Source organism: Gymnodraco acuticeps, unplaced genomic scaffold (genome assembly GCF_902827175.1).
Source record: "Gymnodraco acuticeps unplaced genomic scaffold, fGymAcu1.1, whole genome shotgun sequence".
NCBI lineage: Eukaryota > Metazoa > Chordata > Actinopteri > Perciformes > Bathydraconidae > Gymnodraco > Gymnodraco acuticeps.
In genome coordinates, this window is record NW_022991575.1 from 230,385 (window position 1) to 250,284 (window position 19,900).

Consider the following 19,900-nt stretch of genomic DNA (forward strand, 5'->3'; position numbering starts at 1 on the left):
AGCGCTCTGCTGGACTCAGGGATTGTGTGTGAGTGTTTTAGGCACATTTGTTTTGATGTTTCCTAATGTGCAGATGAATGCTTGCTCAATTTACGAGTATTGTCTGTGTACGTGTGGTTTTATTGTTTGCCTCCTTGTATCCAATACTTTTTGTACCTTACAAAAAATGTCATGTATCAAATGCGTTTTTCAACCTTTTATGGCTTCAACTAACAATTGTTTTCATTACCACTTAATCAGTTTTTAATTGTTTTAATGGTTTATCAATAGAATTGCAGAAAAAAGTGAAACATGTCCGTCCCAGTTTCAAATATTTCAAGATGACATCTTGTTTCGACATTTAAAAACCAAAATATCTTCACTTCTAAAAAGGGGTAAATTAATAATATTTGTTCTCAAAGCAATGATACACCTGTGAGTTGGATGTAGAAAAGTCAGAATCAATATAGAATTGTTTTAGTTTAAAGTAAATTCAGATTGAACATAGTAAAAAGATGTAAGCTATAGTGTCCGTCCAACAAAAACAAAATTACTTATAGTGAAAACCACCCTTGAATGATGGGTTAGTAGACTAAAGCTTTAGGAATCCAAACTATAACATATAAGTACCCTGTATCAAGATTGATGCAAAACAAGTTAAATTTGACATTTTTAAGAGAGGTTTAGAAAAAAAGAAAAACACTTCTGGGGTCATTTGGGTGGATTTGCCATATGTTTGGCCCCCCTCGATCGATTTTGATGATTGACACCTCTTTTGAACCGTTAGAGCCAATAGAATTGAGAAGGAAGTTCCTAAATCCACCTACCCATTACCATTGAGGAATTTTTTTAATTTATTTAACCTTTATTTAACCAGATAAAAAGCATTGAAATAAAATCTCATTTGCAATGCTGACCTGGCCAAGAAGGCAGCAACGTTACACATAACACATTTACACAAACATATAAAATGCAGAGAACACAACTAAGAAAACAAAAGACAAAAAAGCAGTCACTACATTGTGCACATTAGGACAGTAAGAAAGGTACACTACTTATTACTGCAAGAGCAGCTGGTGGTAAGGACCTCAGACAACTTCAACTTAAAACATGCTATAGAGACAAGTGCCGTCAGTTTGAGGCGTGATTGAAGGTCATTCCAAGACCAAGGACCATAATAAAAAAGAGTCCTTTTCCCAGCCTCAGTCCGCACAGCAGGAACCTGGAACCGTATCCAGGCACTGGATCTGAGGTTGTAAGAGCCACAAACTGGAGCAAATCTCGCACATATGTGCAGTGGAAGCTTTCCTAAAATAGCTTTATACATTAATAAAAACCAATGCTGCATCCTACGCATACTAAGTGAGGACCATCCAGTTAGGCTATAGAGTTTGCAATGATGAGTCCTATAGGGTACATTTGATATATAACGCAGTGCAGCATGGTAGAGTGGGTCAAGTTTGGCCAAAACAGTGGGACAGGCAAATCTATAAATGGTATCACCGTAGTCCAGCTGGGACAGGAATAAACCAGAGACCAACCTTTTATGGGATGAAGTTGAAAAACAACATTTAAGTCTGTAAAGGAAGCCAAGAGTGAATTTCATGAATGAGAGTGATGCGCACGCAGCTTGCCCAAACCGAAAGCTATGTTACGCTCTGAAAACTGAAAACTGAAAACTAGGTTATAGCCATAAATATGATGATGGATTATCAGTAGGGCTGCTGGATTATGGCAAAAATCATAATCTCGATTATTTGGGTCAATAATTGATATCACGATTATTAAAAACGAATATCCATTTACTTTGAAAACATCCATTTATTGAAGAAAAATATTTGAACAGTATGTTTTGAACAGTTGATTACCCTGAACTGTAAGTATAATTCAACTGAAAAACCAATAAAAAATGTTTTAAATAAATATATATTAAAAAAAAATAAAAAAAATCGTTTTACTTCGATTATGTTGTTTTCATAATCGTTGCAAGCCAAAATCGTAATTGCGATTAAAATGCGATTAATTGAGCAGCCCTAATTATCAGTAATCATTTCAAAAAGGGACAGTGATGATATTTATACCGCTGGAATCTGTGGAATCTCAGCTTTAATCTGATATCTTGTTTGTGCAGATTCGATAAGTAATAAAGTATTTCTACTGTGAGTTCTGTGCTAAGTGCGTTAGCATTTTTTCGCTCAGGGCTAATTCAGAGGCTTGGCATTAGAGTTTCATTTAGCAAAAAGTTGTTAATGTTATCTGATAGCTGAGTTTCTTCCCGTTAAGTGGGTATGACACATTCATAAATGTTAAGAAGCCCTCAGACGCTGTTTCTTGCAAGATGTTGCGTTTTCCCCCGGTATCGGGGGCATGGGGCTTAACTGGTTGAATGGGCAAACATTTAAAAAGTTTTCATATTCCATTATCGATTTCCATGTGGCTAAACATTTGAAACTCTGTATTTTTGTAATAATTCCCACATTTTTCTTTTTTTTAATGTTTCTCCAGACAAAATGCTGCTCCCAGCGAGCGTTCTGATTGGCCTACTGTGCCTGAGCAATGCGGGCGGTGCGTGGGGTTTCGCCCGTCTGCAGGACGACGTGGAGCTACGCTCGGCTTTCTCGGTTGCACGCACCAACAGCATGGAGGGCGGGCCCAAGATGACCGTGACCTTTGACGCAATTTATGTCAACATTGGTGGGGATTTTGACCCCAAGACTGGCTTGTTTCGCTGTCGCATCACCGGGGCCTACTTCTTCTCCTTCACAGTGGGGAAGTTCCCACACAAAGACCTGTCAGTGATGCTGATGAAGAACAGGAATGAGGTGCAGGCCATCGTGTATGAGGAGAACGCCGGCGAGGAGAGGAAGGTAGGTTTGAGATCTCTCAAACACCGCTCATCACTCAATCAGATCGTTTGTGGGTGGGACTAAAGTTCCTTGCAGACTGGCATTGTAGGTACTCAACATTTTTATTTGTCGCAAAAAGTCCAGGAAAAATATCAAAACCAACAGTGAATGTATCTATAGTGTGTGTACATCAAAGGCTGAGATATTTTCTTTCTTTGTTTGACAAAGCTCCATCGTTGTCCAATAACAATTAAAAGCACAACAATAAGCCACACTGTTGCAATGGGTGACATGTTTAATGAACACACAAGCTGTAGTTTACTAAGAACGACTCCCAAATACACCTACTGCCAGAAATACTAATAATGTGGATTCATCCATCGCTGGAACTAGTCCCCAACATACTGTCTGCACTATTTCTCCCAGTTTGGTTAAAAAGAAAACTTGAATGACCAGCTCTTTAAGCACATCTTTCTTTTTGACGAAGAATTAAATATTCATTTCTGACCCATTCTTAAAGATTAACATGGATATCAGGCTAATGATCATTCAACTTCGAACATGCAAGGACTTCTTAAATTGAGGAATAGTTTTAAAGTTCAAGACAAAGGTTTATGTTTTTCTTTAGCTGGATATGCTGGTAGGTGTTATTCTGAACTTTGGACAGCCAGGCTAGCTGTTGTTCCTGCTTCCAGTCCTTGAGCTAAGCTAACTGACGCCATGCTCAATCAAACCTTCTCATCTAAATGCGTTTCTTAAAAATGAATTCTGTGTTATGATTGGTTTTCCCTCCAAGGTAATGATTACAAAAGGTATTTATGTGGAACTCTAATAATAAGGCCTGCTTTAATCCTCAGGTGCAGAGTCAGAGCGTCATGCTGCAGCTGGAGTTTGGTGACACCGTCTGGCTCCGTCTCCATGGTGACCCTCGCTATGCGCTCTACAGCAACACGGGACACTACACCACCTTCAACGGTTACCTCATCTACCCCGACACCTACGACTTCCAGACACACCACCACCATTCTAACTCCAACTCCCAGCAGCCCCAGGAGGAGAACAAGCCCCTGTTGAACAGCAAGCAGGCCACCGAGAACATCAGGTCTGAAACAACAGACGCACCGGTGGTGGTGGAGGAGAAGGAGCAGCAACATCAGGAGGTAGAAGAGGAAGAGTATGACGACGAGGAGGACGACCAGAGATCTGCCTTCTCGGTAGGGCGCACCCAAAGCATTGTGGGAGTCAACCAAGTGGGCCTGCCGCAGCACCAGCCGGTCAGCTTCGACACGGCGTTCGTCAACATCGGGGAAGACTTTAACGTGACAGAGGGGGTGTTCACTTGTCGCGTTCCTGGAGCCTACTACTTCTCCTTCAACGTGGGCAAGATGCCGCAGAAGACGCTGTCCGTCAAGCTGATGAAGAACCACCTGGAGGTGCAGGCGATGATCTATGACGACAGCCAGGGCGAGAAGGCTCTGCAGAGTCAGAGTTTGATGCTGTCGCTGAAACTGGGAGAAATCGTCTGGCTCTACTCCCACCAGAAAGATGGCTTTGGAGCCTACAGCAACCACGCCAAGTACATCACCTTCACTGGCTTCCTGGTATATCCAGACTTACCCAACACTACAACCACCACCGGAGCCAGCCAATCATATGCAGAAAAGAAGCCCTAGCCACAGCATAGGGGCTTGGGACTGAACATTGTGGGGGGAATTCAGTAAGTGGAGAAGTCCGAGTCCACAAAAGGCGTTGGGCAGTTTGTGGGTAGCGTGCCGAATGGAGGAAACTCACAGTTGTCTTTGACGTTTCCTCTTACTAGGAATTTCTTCACAAAATCACGGGGACCTTTGACTGAGTGCAATGCTTAAAAGAAAATCTCTTCAAATTCCAGCTTTTAGCTTCCCAGGATAAGACTTCATCATATTCAAACGTGAAACTTCGAATGACAGTAATGTGAACTCAAATTCAATATTTCACTCTATAATGAAAACTGCGGCATTACCTGTTCACCGCCGTGTCAGCCAAACCACCACAGGGAGATAGATGTTGTACTTCCATGACATTGCAATTCAACAACGCTAAAACTACCCACTGTTAGTTATTCTGTTAGTGGTTTATAATCAATCCAGAAGGGCACTCTTGGAGCGCAGAATTCGACCAAGGGAGTTTTCATAAGTGACAAATAATGCGTATCTACACCCTTGGATTTGGATACCCTCCTAAATTGAATATTTTCTTCCTTGTCCAATGCTGCACCCTTCCACAAAGTTTAATGAAAATTGGGCCTGTAGATTTTCTGGACAAGGTAATGATTTTTGGTACTTGACATTTCCTGGGTTTACATTCAGCATCTCCCATTAAAGTGAAAACTAAATTAAAAGTGTTTTTTTTAAACTAGAAGCCAGGCTCACAACCTGTTAAGGATCAAAGTCACCCTGCCTACTGTACATGTAGGTGAGGAGGTAATCTCAGTCATTTTCATTTTAAAGTAAAAAAAATTCTGTAAGTGCATTTGTAATTCTTGTCAAAGACTTGTTGTTTCTGCTTGTATGTAAAATGTCCCTTTACTTTAGTTCTGTCTTTAGAGGCATGTGAAACTGATACAAGCGTGTGTTTCGTGTCAAAAAGAGTCTTCATTTTATTTATATCAGAGTGTTTCTCGCTCCGATGCTTAGCCACAGCGGGAGCAGAGGAAACCAACCGTTCTGATAAAGCGCAGACTGCATATCCATCCCAACTGTTGACCACATGCCACCTCTGGGCCTGCGGGGATGCGGACCTTAATTTGATTTCTAATTCTAGCAGCAGTTTCATTCATTTCTTCAGATGGCGTCCACTGTGGGGAAAATTGAACAGCTTCTCCGAGGCCACTGTAATATGCATGTCCGTTTAATTTCACACCATCGGGAGAAAGATGAACCTTGACTTTATGAAATCACCTACTCTGTTGGAGAGGCACCGTGTGAAGTGATACTTTGCTGTAATTGAACATTTACATTTTTCTTAAAAAGGTAGTTTTCTGTGAAGTGAAGTTATGCTATAAATGATGGGCTTGACACACTAGGGTTCTGCTAGCAGGCTAGTTTATTTGAAGAGAATGTACATTTTAGACCAATATAAGTAAGGATTGAACACAGCATGAGCGGGCACCAATATCAGTTTACAGAATTCTAATTATAAGTCTATCAAAGCAAACTTGGTTTGGTTCATTTGATTTCTGCTGTCATTAAAAAGATGAAAATAATTTTACGTGGTGCTGAAAGCATTGACAAATGACAGTTAATGTAACACTAATCAATATTTTTGTCTAAACAATGGACCAAAAACTCACCACAGCAATCATTTTATTGCTTTGGTTTATTCTTACTGCCATTATTAACTTTCCAGCCAAAAAAAAACAAACCCACGAAACCCTCAAATGACAGACACATTTAGAGACTAGTTGGAGAACATGGATAGAACCTTTCCCAGCTTCAGAGCAATCTGTTTTCTCAGGAGATAGTGGAGACCAACATAAGAGCTAAAAGCAGAGAGTTACATTCATCACTTCAATGAAAGCATGAGTCAAAAATAATGATAATGTCAGGGGTCAGAATAAATCTGAGGGGTCACTCGACAATTGATAATATAAAAAAGAAAAAGGAAAAAAATAATTCCCATTTCCACACTGAGGCCATAACCTTTCAAAATAGGTACTAGGTAGACCTTTTAGGGCTCGCAAGCCATCCCACATGCAAAAAACTGTCCATTGAAACGAATTACAAGTTGAGATAAAGATATCTATCCCCAGATGGGAGATGTGGTTGTTGCAGCAGCACAAAGGCATAATAAAAAGGGATAAATAAAGAGAGTACAAATATAAGTATACTTAGAATGCATTCAGGTACATTTTAAGACAGTATTACAAGTTAAACTGACAGTGGTTTGATGAATATTTTCACAATACCACTCAAAGCTAGTGAAAATCCATACTGAAAAAAGAAAAAAACAAGTACTGCATTGTTACATCGTTACACAACGGCAAATCACAGAAATGAAGTAAGTAAAATGAAGGGTTCTCTTGGTGTATTCCACTGAAATATCTCAAATTAAACACAATCAGATAAAACTGAAAATGTGACGAGTGGGGAAAGCAGAATTTTCTGAAATTAGCTGAAAGTCCCAAGCGTCTTCACCTCACAGCGTTCTCTTTAGCACCGGAGGGAATGGCCTCACACACCTCTTCAGAAAACTAATAAGCAACAGCAAGTCTCCGGCGACCTCACACTCTCACCAGGCATCTCTGTAACAGTGTTACTAATCGACAATTTCCTCTCCTCTAGTCAGAAAATGACACAGTTTTGGACAAGAGATGCACATTTGTTTGCAGGATGAAATTGCTGTGGGTTTGCCTCATTTCAGGAAATAATGCATTCTGTTCAAATCCAACCCTTTATATAATTCAGCCTGAGAGACTCCAGTGCTTGAGGGTGGACCTGTGGCTGCTTCAGCTTTACTTTGAGACAAACCTGACCCTGTTCAGTAAGTCATGATCAGAACTTGTGGTGCGTGAAATGACTTGAGCATAACTCATCTGAAGCACTTGTGTGATGCATGCATGTAACTAGAAATACAATTAAAAAAAGAAAAGTTGTCATGACTTGCTGACCAGCTTTACAGGCCCAGGTGACGCCTGTTAACCTGGTATTTGTGAATTATCTGTACAGTAACTGACAATGTGTTGGATGTTCCTGGTCTGTGCTTCTTTCTTTTTGATAATCCTGATGAAAGATGGATCATCCTGTATTAGTAACTACTGTATTTCCAGCAGACTTGAGTCAAAATGTGGTTGAAAACGATCCAAAATAAGAAATTGTGTGTCCCAAAAGCACAAATCCAACCACAATGAAAAAAATAATAATTATATGTTGACCAATGTCTACAGTAGTCTGGTCCATGTTGACTCTTGTTTTGAGTATTTCTTACATGTAAAATGAATGCTTCATTGCAAATGTTTGACAAAATAAAAAACTGGAAATGTAAAGCATGTGTTCTCATTGCATCCATGATGTAAACTCAGATAAAACCATCAGCTGTCAGAGAAATGTAGTCTGCATTTGATATCGTGTGCTGCAGCATCATCTGCTGGCTGACTCCAGTATGTCATAAATACTACAACTTAGATTTCAACAATCAAAATGAATAGAACTTAATTAAAAAAGGCATTTAATAACACATTATCAACCATATTCTCCTTGTGATAATGGACTATTAGATTAATTGACAGTTGTTTTGTTTAGTTTGCCAAAGTTGCTCCAGTTTTCAGTAATTTCAAACATGGATTTAGCTATATTTAATCCTTATGTTTTATGAGGGGTCAAGCCAGCCCGCACGTGATATTGCGGTGCACGAATATTCTATGCATTACGGTAGAGTCCTGGAAAAACTGCCTTCAAAATAAAAGCGCTTACTCGGTCAATAACAAATACACCTAAATAACATAACAAACATATTCAATTAAGAAATATGTACTTTATAATGTGATCAATAATTATTTAAAACAAACTACGTATAACTACCACATTATAAATGAGTGAATGTAAAACTCAAGGAGTTTCAAAATAAAAGACCTTTGAAATCTCTATTGTATGAGCTATCATCCCTCTGTTTTTAGATAAGAATAAAACAAAAACTCTCCAGTATCAAATACTCATTTCACTCCAGGGTGATAATACAATGGTATATATCAGTGTGACGGCCGTCGCCTCCCCGGTCCTGTTGAGTCCGTTTTGCTGTTACATGTGTAAATGAGCTGTGTGGTTGCCCTAACATCATTGGCTACCATTTCCTGGTCTGATTCCGAAGACTCTGATTGGAGCATGCCGGATAAGATAAGACTTTATTCATCCCGAAGGAAATTGTTGTGCCAGAGTAACAAAATACAATAAACACAGCAGCAAAACTGTACACTAAAAGTGCAGCAAAAAGAGCAATTAAATATCCACAGCATGAAACGTAGAAACATAGAAGGTCACAAAATCAATGCAATCATTATTAGCAGTATTTAGTAGTGCAAAAATTAAAACGTAGTGGCAGTTACGTAATTGCACCTTATCATAGCATTATTAATAATACTAATAATATAATATTGCAGTTATATATATAGCAGCGAGTGTATTGCAATGATGTTAATTATATTGATATGTATATTGCACATAGTGTTGGTGTGGAAGTTCTCAGTGCCCTTTACTTAGGGGTGAAGAGTTAAAGAGTTTGATTGCCACTGGGAGGAAAGACCTCCTGTGGCGCTGTGTGGTGGTTATCGGTGATCTCAGTCTGTGGCTGAAAGTGCTCCTGTAGGAAACCAGTGTGGCATGCAGGGGGTGAGACCCGTTGTCCAGAATGCAGAGAAGTTTCCTCAGCATTCTCCCCTCCGACACCACTGCCAACGACTCCTGATCCACTCCCAGGACAGAGCCTGATGAGCTTGTTGAGTCTGTTGGCATCAGCTGTCTTCACCCCGCTGCCCCAACACACTACAGCAAAGAAGATCACACTGGAGACCACCGAGTCATAAAACCGAATCTGAAAACAATTGAAAGAAACTCTTGTGATGGTTGTTTTATTAGTATTTTTATTTACATAAACATTTCAGGGTTTGTTCAGGGTGCTGGGCCTCCCAAAAATAACATTAACAGACAGAACATCAAGATGAGAAAGGAGGTCATCATTTCTTCTCAGGGGCTGCGTCGCCAGCCTCCAGTTTGGGTGCCTCCTCTTTGGGCTCTCTGTATGCCGGGAACGTCTCCCAGGGCGTGTTCAGGTCAAACTTCCTGAACTCCTGCGACAGCTCCACTGGCTCCGCCACCACACGCTTCAGCTCATCGTCATAACGCACCTGCAGAGGGAAACAACGCAACACATTAAAGAGGCAAAGTTGTCGCATTTTTTTTAATTGTATCTAAAAGCAATTTGTCATGCTCATGGATGGTGCATTTCAAGGACTAAAAACTTCAAAAACTCTTGGTGGAAAATATGAAAACAATACTGCATGAGAAGCTTTTCAAGTGGCGACTTCCTGATTAAATGATGAATTTTAAAAACAGGAATGTGAAGGGTACATCGTCTGAAAGAGAGAATTAAACTAGAGGAGTTTGGGTACCGTGTTGAAATGAATAATTCATTCTTTAAAAAGGGAAATGTATTCAGGAAGTATTTAGGCCACGACTTGTTCCTTCTCCGCACAAACTATAAAGGCTTTTCACAGCTTGTGGGAAACCTGAAATAATTATCAAGAGCTGAATGGAAGAAAAAAAATGATGAAAGGATCCAGCCGTTTGGGCACGGTCTACAACATTTATAAATAGAGATGTCCCGATCCGATCACGTGAACGGGGATCGGAGCCGATCACGTGATTTTCAAAAGATCGGAATCGGGAGAAAAAAATCGGGGATCGGGAATTTGTATTAATTTATTTAAAAATATATATATTTTATTTAATGTTACAAAACAAAAATGACCATGTTCACGTCTTAAAGTCATCCTGAGGCCTTAGTTTTGGTTTAAAATGACACATCATGTATGTGTTGCTTCTTTTGGGCTTGTTTTCAGACCTGTTGCTTATTTCTCTCAAATCTGGCAACAGAGTGGGCGCAGTGTCTAATAGTAGCAGTAAGCTAACGAGAGGCTACGTTCAGCTGGTGACTCGGGAGTCGGGACAGAGAAAATGTCAGGAGTTTGGAAGTATTATAAAATTGAAAGCGAAGGCAGTGTAACAGCCAGATGCAATGTTTGCAAGGCGGAGGTTCCGCGTGGTGGAAAGAACAGAGCTACTTTCAACACGACCAATCTAATACGCCACCTGAGAAACAAACAACAACACGACGAGTACACAGCGGCCACTCAGGTAACGGCACAGAAACAACCGACACTTTCAGAGACTTTTAAAAGGAAAGAGAAACTGCCCCAGAACAGTGAAAAGGCCAAAAAATAACAGCCAAGATAGCTGAATTCATCGCGTTGGATGACCAGCCGTTATCTGTTACCTTTTTTTCTCTTAATGCATTGAATAAAGATCGGATCGGGAAAAATCGGTATCGGCAAAATCAAATGATCGGAATCGGATCGGGAGATCCCTATTTATAAATGAGCCGCACATTAAATACGCTGTATGAGAGAGGCGTATTATGCTTTTTGGGGGTTTTCCTTTCCTGTAGTGTTTTATATATGTTAGTGTGCATGTAAATTGTCTGCAAAGGATAAAATCACAAAGTTCTCTCCAGTGTGAGTTCCTCTCACCTTTTTCAACGTTAAAGCATGTAAACATGTCACAGTAGAACCTTAAAACACAAATATGAAAGCTGAAAAGTGTGTTTCTTGCAGGACTCACCTCTACGTATCCGGAGAGAGGGAAGTCCTTCCTGAAGGGGTGACCCTCGAAGCCATAGTCTGTCAAAATACGCCTCAGGTCTGGGTGGTTGGCAAAGAACACGCCATACATGTCCCATACCTGCAGAAAAATAAACATACACATTTAGCAGGTTTGTCCATGACTCTGTGAAGTAAAATAAATGCTGTAATGACCCCTGAGATTGTGACTCACCTCCCTCTCGTACCAGTTGGCAGCCATGTGGACTGAGACTGCAGAGTCCACCGGTGATAACTCATCGCTGTACGTCTTAATGCGGATACGAGAGTTGTAGCGCAGCGACAGCAGGTTGTACACAATCTGAAAACGAGCACACAGGCATACATTATCACTATGAAAACATTTGGAAAGTTTGTTTAGAAGGATGGATACTCGACTAACAGGACAGCTCCTGCCCCCTATTAAAATATTCATTTCATTAATATTAGGGCTGTCAACAATAGAACATGTGTTTGGCAACTTGGTATTAATATTACACATTTTAAATATCACTATTTATAGTGACAAATGCAAAGCCGCAATATTACAGATGAATCTTCAAACACACCACACATTTTTCTTAACATTCTGTGATAGGGCACTCTTTTCATTTTACAACTCACCATTAAGGCATGTCTCTAGGTGTGTGAGTGCGTGCATGTTTGCTGATAGCTACCTCAAAGCGGTTCTGCCGTGATGGTACATCGACAGCTGTCAGGTCGATCATGTTCCTGAACTGGGCGTTGGTGTGGTCCCTCAGGAAGGTCAGCACCGGGATCACCCCATCGGGATGGATCATTACATCCAGCTCATTGAAACAGGTCACCTACACAAACAAACGCATTACGCTACCTGCACCTTTCTGAAATTGGATTATAGACATTTCAATTATACAGGAATACAATTTAAAAAGCTTTATTTAAAAAAACAGAGTTCAGTAGTAAGGGGTCCAATTAGGTGTTTTTCTTTTTTATAACACCATATGTTTCTTCTACATTGTGCATCACAACGCCTTGTTCATATTTATCAAAGTACTTAAAAAATACAATTACTAATGCAAACTGTACCAAGTCAGACTGACCTGCCTGTTTTAACTATTTACACATCTGTTGTCATGTGGAATGTGTTCAAATACAATAATAGATTTATTTTGTAAGCGCTTTTACAGGTGCTCAAAGTCGCTTTACAGAGATAGTGAAAAGAAAAGAACAAATAAATATAGTCAGACCCGGCGCCAGAACAAATCTAAAGGGAGGGCATATGATTTTCATGGGAGGGCACACAAAACCGTCACGTGCTGCGGGACTGCGGCACAATATATATCAAACAGCAAGGCCAACAGCATTGCGTAAAGACGCACACTTATCGCAAACATACACAAATAAAGGGCAACATAGCAACCACTTTGAAACATTGTGTGCGTGGCAGCACAAACACTGGTAAATCACGAGCAAGGCACACTGGTTACGGATGGCAGCTTCCTCATCGCTGCACTCGGAGAGAAATAGTAGAGACGGAGACGATGAACTGTTTAGCCCGCCTTGGGCATGGTTTACGTGCATCTGGACCCGGTGACGACATTACCTATTGACGCAGCAACCACTGTAAGTTATATTCTTGTTTAATTAGACTTCTCTGTTTCATTTATTCGACTCTGTATAAATTGTTATTGTAGCTTAAACGGCTAAATCGCGTTTGAGAGATTTTAAATCTCAGATCTGCTCAGGCGAAACCTGCTTCACAGGTCTCAGCACTCAAGCCTGCATTAATATAGGCACGGCCAGTCTATTGATAGCGTGAAGTACAACCGCGTGACTCAGTCATTTTGTACCTTAAAAAGCATTTAAATACGGCATTTAAAATCTGATTAACTCAGTGTGCATCTAGACCCGGTGACGACATTACCTATTGACGCAGCAACCACTGTAAGTTATATTCATGTTTAATTAGACTTCTCTGTTTCATTTATTCGACTCTGTATAAATTGTTATTGTAGCTTTAACAGCTAAATCGCGTTTGAGAGATTTTAAATCTCAGATCTGCTCAGGCGAAACCTGCTTCACAGGTCTCAGCACTCAAGCCTGCATTAATATAGGCAGGGCCAGTCTATTGTCGCCCATCAGCTGTAGATAGTTAACTAATTAGAGGGCCGTGGCCCTACAGCTGTGAGAACTGAGCAATCAGGCGTCCATTTTTGGGTAGCTCTTTCCTGGAGCGTCAGCTTCAGCGTCAGACAGCCGAAGACTGACAAAGACATTGGAGTCCTGCGGGAGTAAGACTGACAAAGACATTAGAGTCCTGCGGGAGTAACGAGGGAGGCAAAGAGGAGGCAAATCCTACTCTGATTGAGCTGGTGTCTTATTTATCTTTTCTTTAGTTTTCTAGCCCCTCATGCTATAATCATGTGTATTTTCTCCATTCCTGTTCATGTGTCTTCTCGCAATTATCACTGGCCCCGTGTATCTCCTAATCGATATAACCGGCCTGCTCTCGTCTATCCCACATGCTCCACTGAGATCCAACATCTAGTTTCAGGCGGCCTGTGGAATTGCCAGTCAGCTGTTCCTAAGGCTGACTTCATCTCTGGCTACGCCTCCCTGCAGTCTCTGGATTTCCTTGCTCTCACTGAGACCTGGATTACTCCATCCAACACATCCACCCCAGCAGCTCTCTCCACTGCATATTCCTTCTCCCATACACCCAGACCCACTGGCAGAGGAGGTGGCACTGGTCTCCTGCTCTCTCCCAAATGGAGCTTTTCCCTCTTCAAGCTACCTAACTTCACTCCTTCCACCTTTGAATTCCATGCCGTCACAGTAACCCATCCTATACAGTTAACCATTGTTGTTCTCTACCGTCCACCAGGCGCCTTGGGGGACTTCTTGGAGGAATTAGATAATCTCCTCTCACACATCCCTGAAACTGGCCCTCCCGCTGTACTTCTCGGAGACTTCAACCTCCAGACGGGGAAGATAGACGAACTAACATCTCTGTTAACCGCCTTTGCTTTCTCACTGTCTCCGTCCCCACCGACTCATAAAGCTGGCAATGTCCTTGATCTCATATTCTCAAGGAACTGCGCTACTTCTAACCTCTCTGTAAACCCGCTCCACACATCCGATCACTTCTTCATTTAATTCTCTCTATCCCTTTCCAAACATAACAAACTAATCTCTTCCCATCCTGCACTTGTCCGCCGTAACCTTCGCTCCCTCTCCCCCTCTACCTTTGCCTCGTCGGTGCTCTCAGCCCTCCCTTCCTCTGATTCGTTCCATCTCCTGCCTCCAAACTCTGCTGCAGAAACTCTCCTCTCTACTCTCTCATCCACTCTGGACTCGCTCTGTCCTCTCACATCTCGGCAGGCTCGTCAGTCCCCTCCTGCTCCCTGGCTAAATGATGCACTGCGTGCTAATAGAACCGTCCTTAGGGCAGCAGAGCGGAAATGGTGGAAATCCAAACACCGTGACGACCTCCTAACCTATCAAGCTCTCCTCTCCTCTTTCTCTGCTTCGATCTCTCAGGCAAAAAGCACTTTCTTTCAAGATAAGATCCAATCTTCCTATTCCAAATCCTAAAAAACTATTTTCCATCTTCTCCACCCTCTTGGACCCTCCAAAAGCTCCTCCCCCCTCCTCACTTCTGTCAAGCGACTTTGTTACCCACTTTGAAAAAAAGGTTGATGATATTCGCTCTTCTTTTTCTGACTCACCTTTACTCACCGCTGGGTCACCAGACACTCCTTCCACCAACACACTTACCTCCTTTTCCCCTCTCTCTCCAAGTGAGGTTCTTACCCTCATTACCTCTGCCCGCCCTACCACCTGTCCTCTGGACCCTATCCCTTCAAACCTCCTTCAGACTATCGCTCCTGATATTCTACCGTTTCTCACCCATTTCATCAACACTTCTCTAACTTCTGGTCACTTTCCAAACAGTCTCAAGGAGGCAAGAGTAAACCCTCTCCTAAAGAAACCCACTCTCAACCCGTCTGATGTTATAAACTACAGGCCTGTCTCTCTCCTCCCGTTCCTGTCTAAATCACTTGAACGCGCTGTCTTTAAACAACTCTCCTGTTATCTCAATCAGAACAACCTTCTGGATTCGCACCAGTCTGGTTTCAAGGCAGGTCACTCCACAGAAACTGCCCTCCTTGCTGTCACGGAGAGGAACTGCACACTGCCAAAGCAGCATCCCTCTCCTCTGTCATCATCCTGTTGGACCTGTCTGCTGCATTCGACACGGTGAATCATCAGATCCTCCTTCGCACTCTCCAAAAACTTGGAGTTTCAGGCTCTGCACTTTCCCTCCTCACCTCATACCTGAAAGACCGTACCTACAGGGTGACTTGGAGAGGGTCTGAGTCCGACCCTTGTCAATTAACTACGGGGGTCCCTCAGGGCTCTGTTCTTGGTCCCCTCCTCTTCTCCCTGTACACAAACTCGCTCGGATCAGTCATTAGCCCGCATGGTTTTTCTTACCACTGCTACGCTGATGACACCCAATTAATTCTGTCCTTTCCCCGCTCAGAGACCCAGGTCGTTGCACGCATCTCTGCTTGTCTAGCTGACATCTCTCAGTGGATGTCTGCTCACCACCTCAAGCTCAACCTTGACAAGACTGAGCTGCTCTTCCTCCCGGGAAAAGATTGTCCCACTCTTGACCTAACAATCAACATCGGCACCTCAGTTGTTTCCCCGACTCAGACTGCAAGGAATCTGGGTGTGATCCTAGATAACAACCTGTCCTTCACTGCAAACATCGCTGCTACAACCCGTTGCTGCAGATACACGCTTTACAACATCAGGAAGATACGTCCCCAGCTGACTCAGAAAGCGACTCAGGTTCTGGTCCAGGCTCTCGTCATCTCACGCCTAGACTACTGCAACTCCCTCCTGGCTGGTCTACCTGCATGTGCCATCCGACCTCTGCAGCTCATCCAGAATGCAGCGGCTCGTCTGGTCTTCAACCTTCCTAAATTCTCCCACACCACTCCGCTCCTCCGCTCCCTTCACTGGCTTCCGGTAACTGCTAGAATCCACTTCAAGACACTGGTACTTGCTTACCATGCTGCGAATGGATCTGGCCCTTCCTACATCCAGGACATGGTTAAACCGTACACCCCAGCGCGTGCACTACGCTCTGCATCAGCCAAACGACTCGTTGCGCCCTCGCTGCGAGGGGGACCCAAGTTCCCATCGGCGAAAACACGTGGGTTTGCTGTCCTGGCTCCAAGATGGTGGAATGAGCTCCCCATTGACATCAGGACGGCAGATAGCTTGCACATCTTCCGGCGCAAACTGAAAACTCATCTCTTTCGACTCCACTTCGAGCGTTAGAACTATTAACGAAGCACTTTTATACTAATAAAGGACTGGCTTACCTAAAGCCAGTTGAGTAGCACTTGAAATGTTTGGCTCTATGAAACCTGATGTACTTATATGATTCTGTTTTCTTCAAGGTTGTGTCTTCCTGGTCGAATGTACTTATTGTAAGTCGCTTTGGATAAAAGCGTCAGCTAAATGCAATGTAATGTAATGTAATGTTTATGTTCCTATGCACTGCACTCGGACATGCTGTGGAGTGAATCGTGGTCACCTCTGAGAGGGAGTTGGTTGACAGCTAAAAAAAGCTATAATATCAACGACAGCTGACACGTAATAATGGCTCCGTGCAGCTGATCTGCACCAAAGTACTCATTTCCTTATTTGTTTCCTCGCGTATCTGTCTCTCTTTCCACAAACTCTCACATGAAATGTGTTCTTTTGATGCGGCATGCCTTAGCAGTCCTTTATCAGTCTGTAATGCGTGTTTCCAGTCGCAAAAACCTTTGACAGTAAAAGCCGCATCAGATGAAGACGTACTATTTACTTTAAACTGTCTACAGGGGAAACAAAAGGCTTTTAACGAATATTCAAGCCATGGTCTGTACCATGCAGCGGCAAAAGTGCACTTCTTTCCTGAAAACAATCTCCCTGATAACGATCCAGTTTCACCTGCTTGGGTTTATTAACCCCAAGATCATCTGGGGCTGTTGGTCTTTGAGTGGTTGCTGGCCCAATAGAACCTGTTGATGTGCTGCAAGGTAGCGTCTGTAGCGGAGGCACCGGCACGGAGCAGGAGGAGGATGCTGGCGGGTGTGGTACAGGGTGTGGCAACGCAGGTGGTGACGGTAGGGGCACAAGGAGCTGTGCCTCGGAGGACAGCGTTGGTGGCGGCCGCCTTGATGAGTCAAGGCTTGGGCTCGCTAACTCAGCCCCGGGGTTTGCCGAGGTCAAGCTTGTGACATTAAGGCGTGCTGCTGCAACGGCTGCAGTTCTTTCATCGCTATTTCGTTTCAATAAATCCTTAGACCTTTTAAGCCAATTTCTGATGTCCATTTTGTAATTCAAGCTGAAATGGGAGTCTACAAAATGCACAATAAACAAATCCGGAATAGGCGGCAGAGTGTGACGCTGTGATTGGTCTAAATGTGGACGAATCACAAATCACAACATACACATGAATTTATTTGATGTAGCCTGCGATTTTTTGTTGTTGTTACTATCTGACATCACATACATCATAGCATAAAAGTTCAGTTTATAATTAAAAAAATAAAATATATATATATTTTGTTTTTTATAAATAATAAAAAACGTGTTTATTGGGGGAGGGCAGGAATGTCAAATGGGAGGGCCTGGCCCTCCCACGGCACCGGGCATGAATATAATTGTAGTAATCAAGCAATATAACAACAATACAAATACAAAAAGCCTTCCATTTACATCTTGGTCTGTTCCAATATTAGGATGCACATTACAATGCTCAGCACAGTCAGTACGATGAACACTGATCCTCATATGAACTGACCTCGACCTGCTGGACATATTTGGGCATCATCTCAGCCACAAACTCCCCAAACGCTGCCAGCTGGCTGTTAGCCACAGCATCCTTGGGCCTGATGGTGGCTGCATGATGGAGAGAGGAGACAATAGTTTAGTAAGGACTGCACAATGTGTCCTTCTCATGGTCATTATTGACATAGCAACAGAGGGAATAGTGTAGATTTGGGCTTGAGTTTGAGTGAAATAACTACTCTCACTGAATATGTGATGACCAGCTGCAACATTAAAGTAATGAAGACATGTATGCATAAATAATTATGACATAGTAATAATTATAAAATGACATGTGCTTTCTCTTGACCTTGCTTGAGATCAGATATGGCATAGGAAGCTACTTGTGCTTCTTTCTCACCAGCTGCTGTTGAGGTGTGTGTGTGTGTGTGTGTGTGTGTGTGTGTGTGTGTGTGTGTGTGTGTGTGTGTGTGTGTGTGTGTGTGTGTGTGTGTGTGTGTGTGTGTGTGTGTATATTTAAAACTTGTATTCTGTATTGTTTGGGTGAGCTGAAGATTCTGTTTTACTCTATTTTAGATAATTGTTTTTAAAACTACCAAAACGACAATTCTCAATTGAAGGACATTCACATTGAATCTCCAAAACACACATGGTTCTTACATAAGCCATAATTTCGGTACTAGTTAAGCACACGTTGATGCAAATACTTGTAGTCAGGTAACTTGTTCCACCGCTGGTTTCCTGATTCATCAGTTGGTTAGTGTGTACTCACGGCTGGTGTCGGAGCTCTGCATCCTGGTCTGCTGCTGGAGGAGACATGCAGTCCTTGCAACTGGAAAAATGTCAAAAAAAACATTAAGTATACACAACTAAAGACCGAACGTATAACTGCAGAGGAACTGAAACAACAATACTACAAAATGCATCAAATCCTCCTCCATCTACTCATAACCCTTGTGTATGACCGTTAATGTTGCCATAATAAACCAATCTGCCTTTAAAAACAGTAACTGTCATTCAATTATGTGCATGCTAACGTTAGCATTAGCTAGCTCGAAGGTCATCCCTGACACATTTGACGCTTGCAAAAAACACCGTGCTGTTTTCAGCGGGATGGAAGGACATACATACATATACAGACCACTGCTGCAAACAGAGTGTATGAAATAAAACGAGTTTCAAATCAACTTACGGTTGTAACTCCTTCCAAGACCTCCGCGGACAAACCGCACCAGCGACGCTGCCATGTTTGTTCTACACACAACCGTGTTTCTTCGGGCAGAGTCGCGACTGTTAGCGGGATGTCGCCTCCTGATGGACCGGAAGAGAACTGGTGTCTACTGTCGAAAGCCAACAGTGCCATAAACTCCACTATTTTCACACTTGTTTTTGTTAAATGCCCGTTTTTCTCTAGGGTGTTTACTATCAATGCTCGCCGACGTTATACACCAACCAGAGTTAGGACAAAGTTAATTCAGCTGAATTTTTGAGCTGCTAGCACCACAGTAAAGGGGATTTGAGTACGCATAATAAATAAAGGAATGTGAAGAAAAATATTAATGAGTTCCCATTATTTAACATGGGCCTACAATACTTTTTTAAACCCAAAAACACAGCAGATAGCTATAGTTGAGAAAGTAAAACAAGAATCCCATCTGAAATATATAAACGCATGCTCCCAATACTCAAGAACGAAGTGGGCCGATTGGGATACGTCCCGAACGACCCGTCCACTACTCAAGAATATTTTTCAGTTATTGAGTCAATGTATTTAGTTCCCGTTCCGTTCAATCGTTGGTGCACTTACCCTTCATTACAGCAGCGTCTTTCATGCATGTATATCAGTAAAACC

General features: G+C 42.3%; 2 protein-coding genes across 4 annotated transcripts in view; one reads left to right on the forward strand and one right to left on the reverse strand.

Annotated features, from left to right (window-relative positions):
- c1qtnf4 (C1q and TNF related 4) overlaps window positions 1–7,848 on the forward strand; it is a 53,426-nt gene extending 45,578 nt beyond the window's left edge. For all 3 annotated transcript variants that reach the window (XM_034197551.1, XM_034197552.1, XM_034197553.1), the window contains 2 exons: window positions 2,485–2,846; window positions 3,683–7,848. In XM_034197551.1, the coding sequence (XP_034053442.1) occupies window positions 2,490–2,846; window positions 3,683–4,498 (1,173 nt within the window). In that variant the 5' untranslated portion in view covers window positions 2,485–2,489 and the 3' untranslated portion in view covers window positions 4,499–7,848. The remainder of the gene's footprint in view (window positions 1–2,484; window positions 2,847–3,682) is intronic.
- A 1,551-nt stretch (window positions 7,849–9,399) lies between these two features.
- ndufs3 (NADH:ubiquinone oxidoreductase core subunit S3) lies at window positions 9,400–19,611 on the reverse strand. The gene is made up of 7 exons (XM_034197542.1): window positions 19,241–19,611; window positions 18,821–18,880; window positions 18,062–18,159; window positions 11,889–12,038; window positions 11,408–11,533; window positions 11,195–11,314; window positions 9,400–9,702 (listed from the first exon to the last, which is right to left on the reverse strand). Exons 1-7 carry the CDS (start codon window positions 19,293–19,295, stop codon window positions 9,532–9,534), a joined length of 780 nt encoding a protein of 259 aa, XP_034053433.1. The 5' UTR covers window positions 19,296–19,611; the 3' UTR covers window positions 9,400–9,531.
- Between the last annotated feature and the right edge of the window lie 289 nt (window positions 19,612–19,900).

Excerpts from the sequence above, each read along its gene's own strand:
- ndufs3 (XM_034197542.1), bottom strand. The coding sequence starts at position 19,295 with ATGGCAGCGTCGCTGGTGCGGTTTGTCCGCGGAGGTCTTGGAAGGAGT. Across the intron at positions 11,534-11,888 it reads CACGGCAGAACCGCTTTGAG|ATTGTGTACAACCTGCTGTC; the intron begins GTAGCTATCAGC and ends GCTCGTTTTCAG. Across the intron at positions 11,315-11,407 it reads CCAACTGGTACGAGAGGGAG|GTATGGGACATGTATGGCGT; the intron begins GTGAGTCACAAT and ends ATTTTTCTGCAG.